This window comes from Hyla sarda, chromosome 4 (assembly GCF_029499605.1).
Source record: "Hyla sarda isolate aHylSar1 chromosome 4, aHylSar1.hap1, whole genome shotgun sequence".
NCBI classification, from domain to species: Eukaryota; Metazoa; Chordata; class Amphibia; order Anura; family Hylidae; genus Hyla; species Hyla sarda.
Genome location: NC_079192.1, coordinates 179595919 through 179603057, shown reverse-complemented (window position 1 = coordinate 179603057; position 7139 = coordinate 179595919). Strand labels below are relative to the sequence as shown.

The 7139-nt window shown below is 39.3% G+C and overlaps 1 protein-coding gene across 2 annotated transcripts in view; it reads right to left on the bottom strand.

The window, feature by feature from the left end:
* Positions 1–3640: 3640 nt before the first annotated feature.
* SCAPER (S-phase cyclin A associated protein in the ER) overlaps positions 3641–7139 on the bottom strand; it is a 329263-nt gene continuing 325764 nt past the window's right edge. For both annotated transcript variants that reach the window (XM_056572933.1, XM_056572935.1), the window contains exons 30-31: positions 6148–6199; positions 3641–4093 (exon numbers count right to left, since the gene is read on the bottom strand). In XM_056572933.1, the coding sequence (XP_056428908.1) occupies positions 4005–4093; positions 6148–6199 (141 nt within the window). In that variant the 3' untranslated portion in view covers positions 3641–4004. The remainder of the gene's footprint in view (positions 4094–6147; positions 6200–7139) is intronic.

Here is a 7139-nt window from a genome sequence, read left to right as displayed (position 1 = left end):
ATTCTGCTGTGAGTTTTCTGCACCCCGCAGATCGGTCCTACCCTGGAAACCCTGATGTCCCGTAGCCGCTGCTAGTCCCCCACAGCCAATACCTGGCAGGTGTATATGTGCTAACCCCTATACCTAGGTGTGCTCTCCTCCTATCTCTATCATTGTAGCTAATAGGGATGTGTGTATGGTCAACAAGATCCAACAAGGCTGAATGAAGGATGTCCCATCTCTCTGCTGTCTTTACCAACAAAGCGAGGGACACACTCTTGGTGACAGGGAGCACTTTTTGCCCAGCTAAGGAGGGCTGTGATTCCACTTGCCTAGGACCTCTGCTTGAAGAGGACAAAGGTGGCAGAATGCCCATGGAACCACATTTGCAGTTGCTGACATTAACCCCAATATTTTAATCAATGTCTATATGGACACTCCAGAATGAACCCTAGAAATCTCTAGGAGGTTGAGGGTTGAATGCTTGACTTTTGCCAGTTTATCAACCAGCCTAGACTCTGGAGAAAAGACAGAGCCAGATGAAGATGTTTAAGAAAGACGGCTTCTGCCCAAATGGGGGACGATCTCGAGGCATTGTAGTCTTAGAGCTGCCGCCACCGCGACTTTGGTAAAAATGTGAAGGGCATGGTATATACTAAAGGGAAGGGTGGAAAACTGAAGATGAAGTAGGATCCTTTGGAGGTGGACAGCAATCCACAAATATTTTCTGTGAGCGGGATGCCCAGGAATTTGCAGGTAGGCATCCTTCAAGTCCAACATCACCATATAATCTCCTGGATTTAGGATATTTATGATGGATTGAATGGTCTCCATACGAAAATGCTTCTTCCTTATGAAGCAATTTAGGTAGAGCAGGTCAATAATCATCCTCCAATCTCCTGTAACCTTTGGCACAAGGAGGAGTGGAGAATAAATGCCGGACCTTTGTTCTTGGTTATGACAGACCTCTCTGGAGAAGATGACTTGAGATCCATCAAATTACCATTGATAACGATATTGAGGACCTAAGGGTCCCTGATAGAGGCGGTCCAGGCCTCTTGGGAGAAGTGTATTGTTCCCACAGAAATGTAAGGGGATACAGCGCTGGGGAGACCAGGGAAAGACTTAGGAGGGGACACAGACCTGAGTTTCCTCGAGTCAAAGGTCCGAGGACTCTAAGAAGGACAGGATCGTCCTCTAGAACCTCTGTGCTGGTATCCAGATCCTCGTTAGGTCTGGACAGTGAGGATAGGATGATCTACCTCCTCTAGACTGATGACCTCTCCAACAAAAGGACTGGGGTAGTGACTTGCCTTTCTTCTCCACAAGGCCCTTCATAATCCTCTATAACAACCTTTCCGGCTCAAACAGAAGACTACAGAGACTGTATTTAGATACATTATCCACCATGCAGGGTTTAAGCCATGGGGTTGTATGTCCTGCTGAATACAAATCCAAATCCTTAGCAGCAAACTTGGACCCTGGCATTGATATCAGACTGGACTTGCTGCATTTTCTTAGCAAGTTTGTCCCTTCAGAGGATGTGATCGTCACAGAAGCTAAAGCTAAAGTTTATCCCTTAATGTAAAGATTTGTCCTCTGTGGAAACAACTTGGACATCTTAGAGATGGTCATGTCAAGTTTTGAGGGGAGCCCCTACAGTTTAATCTCGTGTTTTCTTACCGGGAACATGGATTTGAACTGGTGGGTGAGCACAGGAGCCTTTTCCAAGTACTTCCATTTCAACTCCATAATCTCCTGGAGGCTGTCATCCACTTTGAAGGCCCAAGGTAAACTTCAGAGCTTACCTAACTTCAACATCCTGGTCCCCCGACCAAAGATTTAAGTAATCTCTTGAGCTTTTCCAGGGGAAAAAAATAATTTCCCAGGATTTTTCTCTTCCTCCAACAAAGAAAAAGAATGGACCTCATCAATGACATGGAAGCCTCCAGTTTAAATATGCCTCCTGGCAGCAAAAGACCTAAGCCCTGCACCTAGAAGTTATACCTTTCAGACACCTCCTCCAGGGAGAGAAAAGAAAAACTTAATAACTTTAAATGTGTTATCCACCATAAGGTGATTTAGTATGTACATGCTAGACAGTAATGCACATGCTTAGGAAAGATCTGTGCTAGTCTTGGGGCCAAATGGCTCTGTTGTGAGATTACCATAAGGCTGTGGTTATTTTTTTGTGAACTGGGTATTTCCTGTTGGAGTTTGTTCTCTCAAACTATATATCCCATAGTTCCTTGTGTTAAAGTGTGAGGTCACTTTCTTCCCTCCCATCCACCCCACCCATTGAAACAAAAATGAGCTGCATTCCATTCAAAAGACCAGTGTATTCTAACCAGGGTGCCTCCAGCTGTTGCAAAATGATCTCTCTCCCATCCAGCAGTTGCTCCACCCATTAAAGCAGGACAGGCTCCCTTTGCACACCTGACTAGTGATGTCATGTCTCGACACACTGCATCCTGGGAAAACCTGAGACCTAAGTAATTTTGTATACGGTTAAAAATAAATATTGGAATGAAAATCACAGAAGAATTGCGAGACTACTGTCACACACAGGTACTGACACTATATTATGAACTATACTAACTTTACAGCCCCTGTAGCATAGTCAAATAAAAAAAAATCCTGGAATACCCCTTTAAAAAAAAAAAAAAAAAGTATTGTGGGCAAATAATAAAAGCTATCAGACATGGCAGGCTGGCTAAATCTAAAAAAAAATATCATAACTTAGAGAAGCTGTAATACAGAGCGGACAAAAGTTACATCATCACTTCAAACCTAAGACTTGCCTGAAGCTACAGTGATTAGTATACAGATTTGCCTGAACTATAGTCCCATGCAAGTCTATGGGACTCTCAGCACATCTATTCGCTAATTTCTGTAGTCTCGAGCAATGAAGTTGTAGACCATCATCCGAGTTAAGCTTTAAGTTTACACAGATAATGACTATATGGCTGGTTTATATAGGATTTTTTTTAACCTTGATATGTAATACACATTGTGAGAGAAAAACTGAAGTGATTTTCCCATCAACCAATCACAGCTGAGTTTTCATATCTTATAGAGGTGTGGTAAAGTAAAAGCTGAGCTGTGATTGGTTGTTGTGGGCTAAATCTCTCCAGTTTTTCACTTACAACGCTTGATAAATCTGGGCCATTGCGCCACTGCTATAATTTAATTTCAATATTTGTCTATTTGTGTGATTACAGTGAAGAAATGCAGATTATATAGGACATATATAACTGTATTATTATTACACAATCTCATTAGTAAGCAATTCCTTATCCCCAAAGATCCCTTTATTTGTCACAATAGATTAGATTAAATGAATACACTTACCGTAGTGAAGCTCCTCGAGATCCCATCACATACATTACACTTAAAAATTTCAAGGAAATGAAAACAAAGCTAGGACGAGGTCCAGATCTCTTCTCGGTATTAGAATAATGTTCTGTGGAACTGACATTGATATTTTACTTTGGTCAGAATATGTGTTTGATTGTTCATAACAATGGCTTGTCGACAGGATTTTGAATATTTTTCTCACATGTGAATCCTAATTATGAACTCGTGTTATGTTTTATACTTAGACACATACAGTATTGTGATTTATCTCACTTGGCCCATAAACTGAAATGCCACACAGATATGAAAATAAGTTATTTTATTGCAATATATATATATTTATATGTAACATACATATTAACTTTATTACAGTTATTGGCCACTGCCAAACGATCACAACTCACAACTAAACAAAGGGCAAGATGTGAATCCTTCGGCAGTGAGCAGTGAATAAAAATGGATCAGCCAACTTAGCATGCGGGCAAAATCTCACAGCACACAGTATCTACACACTGGACATATAAATAGTGCACATGGAACATATGGAGGCATTTGTACACGCAGCACAATATTACACGGCATCACAATCCTGTGTACAATATGAGAGGCCAAGATCCTGAAGCAATTCTTTCATATTAAAAGGCTAAAAAGAAATGGCTATTAGAAACTTAGTCTTTTTTTAAGAAAAATAGTTGTGAGGGTTCCCAGCAATGATGTGGAAAGCGGCAGGAGAATTCCAAATACTGCTGCCTATAATCTGAAGGGAAGAAAGGGAAAAGAATCATTATTATCTATATCCCTATGATAGGAATACGTGGATATAGTCATCCACTGATCAGGGTTCTGTAAGGTGGGGGAGGCGTGATTTTTCATCAGTGTTTATATAACCTCCTGCTAAACACGTTGGAAACTGTGAGAGTCATCTCTGGAGACAAACCCTGTTAGAGACTGGTAGTCATTTATTGGTTTATTTGTTTTTCTATGCCATCCACTCAAGGGTCTTAGCTAGTGAGGGGACCACAGAGAAATAAAGAGGCCATGTTTGAGGTCACACAGAGTTTACATAGGATTGAAGACAGGCTCTTTTAGTTCACAGCCAGTGTCATTGCCCTTTGCCTTGTTCTGTGATGTCCAATATAATGATTTTTAGAGAACATGTCAAAATGAAGATATAGTCCAACCTGCGAGCATCGTGTAATAGAGCAGGAGAAGCGGAGCAGATTAATACATAGTTATGTGGTAAAAGTTCCAGGATAACTTATTCATGTTAATCTCTGCTCATTCTGGGCTAAGTAGTCATGTGGGCGGTCCTACCCAGTGATTGACAGCTATATGTTTAAAAGTGTGCATATAGAGATAGCTGTCAATCACAGCAATCAATCACGGACAATCACGACGGCCCACATGACTATTCTGCCCAGACTGGACAGAGATTTACATCAATAAAGTTAATTTGGATCTATATTATTCTATATCTGTAAATTAATTAAATATTCTATTCAAGCTAATCTGGGGACGGCTTTTTACATAGAATGTTGTTTACGTAACTTTGCAGAAGCAATGGCAGTCCAGGTATATATCTTTTGAAGTCTATATACATAAATGTCAATATAAGTTACTTGGTAACAAGCTTAATGAAGCAAAACTCTGTAACCACAAAGATAAAGAACAAATTCATTTTGAGTATAGTGTTGAAGCTCATCCTCGTGTAACTCTGCACTACTTTTTGATCAGCATCAAATGTGGATACCCAGATTAAAAAATCATACCTAAACCCATGTTTACTCAATTTTGTTCTCAAATTGCTATAAAACTATTGTAAAAACATCCAGCGTATGATCAGTGCAGACACCCAGCATCTGTATAATGTCAGTACAGGACATATTTTCTGTGGGCTCTGTGGTTAATAAGTGCAAAGTACATCTGCTATAAAGGGGCAGTATGTATAGTGCAGTCCTACACATAACAATGAGGCTAGATTCCTACAGTGATCAGAATCCAAGCCCATCTGTCCTGACATTTCAATGAAAACCTCTACATTAAATTAAATAATATATTTACAACCTTTAACAAGAAAGATGAAAACCTTTGTATAGTTACTATGTATAGAATTTTGATTACAAATTGTATCTGTATTTTTAATGAATATGAGTGAAAATATGAGATTCAATAAAGCCCTAAGTTCTAGTTGCTGTATAGTCTTTAACTATAAGGAAAAAAAATCTCTCTCAATTGGAATTTCACTGATGAAAACATCTGCATTGGACAAGATTTTGCCTGAAGCACTGTCTATGAGCTGCGCCAAATCCTTTTTTTCCCTACTGGTATTCATGTTTCATTTTCCCCTGCTTTCTTTTAGGTGACTTTATAGGTTTGTCACATTTCTCCAGAGTTCACAAGGGCAATGGTGTAAGGCTGAAGGACCACCCGCAGAGGGTGCAACAAGCTATTTTAATTGTCAGGTTCATAGCCTTTATGAAGTACAGTGTCCTGCAAAGTGTGTGTAATGTGGAGGTAATTTAACCTGCTCCTATAATGTTAGTTTGTTTTGTAGGTAACTATTTCCAATAACTGGCAGAGCCTTTGAGTAAACTCGCTTTTGTTGCTCATAAAAGAACAAGCTTGCTCTCAAAGGGCTTTTGTTGTGAAGTTGTTCAGTGTCATTATGTACAATGAATTAGCACCATGTTCATTATGCTGCTTAGGCTGTCAATGACTTCTGAAAACAAGCCATTTCCTTGGTCTGAAGGTCAGGAGCATAGACAGTTGTTGGTCTAAATGACTGCAATCACTCAGCCTTGGTTACATTACCTTTGTACAGAGACGTCTTGCTGTCGGGATGACTTGATCCTTGCAAACAGTCCTAAGACAATAGGACAATGTAGTGGTTAACAGAGCGGCAAACAGCTACAATCCTTACACGATGGCACAATACTCAATTTACAGTGAACTGGGCACCATTGGTTCATATAAGCACCTAAAGGCTTCTTTCCAATAATCTTTTTTTGTTTATACCCTTGAAGTCATCGCCTAACTAAACCGCAGCCCCGAATGGCACTCTTAGCTTCCTTCCATTAATGGACAATTTTAATAAAACCCGACCCGCATCCAAAGTTACACAACCACCATTACTATACAACTTAAAGGGGTTATTGAGGAAAATACTTTTTTTTATATATATCAACTGACTCCAGAAAGTTAAACAGATTTGTAAATTACTTATATAAAAAAAATCTTAATCCTTTCAGTACTTATGAGCTGCTGAAGTTGAGTTGTTCTTTTCTGTGTAAGTGCTCTCTGATGACACCTGTCTCGGGAACTGTCCAGAGTGGAAGCAAATCCCCGTAGCAAACCTATTCTACTCTGTGCAGTTCCTGAGACAAGCAGAGATGTCAGTTGACAGACAGAAAAGAACAACTCAACTTCAGCAGCAGATAATTATTGGAAGGATTAAGATTTTTTTAATAGAAGTAATTTACAAATCTGTTTAACTTTCTGGAGCCAGCTGATTGTATATAAAAAGTTTTTTCCTGGAATACCCCTTTAACCCCTTCATGACCCAGTCCATTTTTTTCAAATCTGACATGTGTCTCTTTAAGTGGTAATAACTTTCAACTGCTTATACCTGGCAAAGTAATTCAGAGATAGTTTTTTCAAGACATGTTGTACTTTATATTAGTAGTAAATTTTTGTTGATACATGAAGTGATTTTTGTGAAAAATTTTAAAAAATTTCATTTCTCTGTTTGAAACTCTCTACTTGTAAGAGAAATAGTTATGCCAAATAAATGTAGTTATTAATTC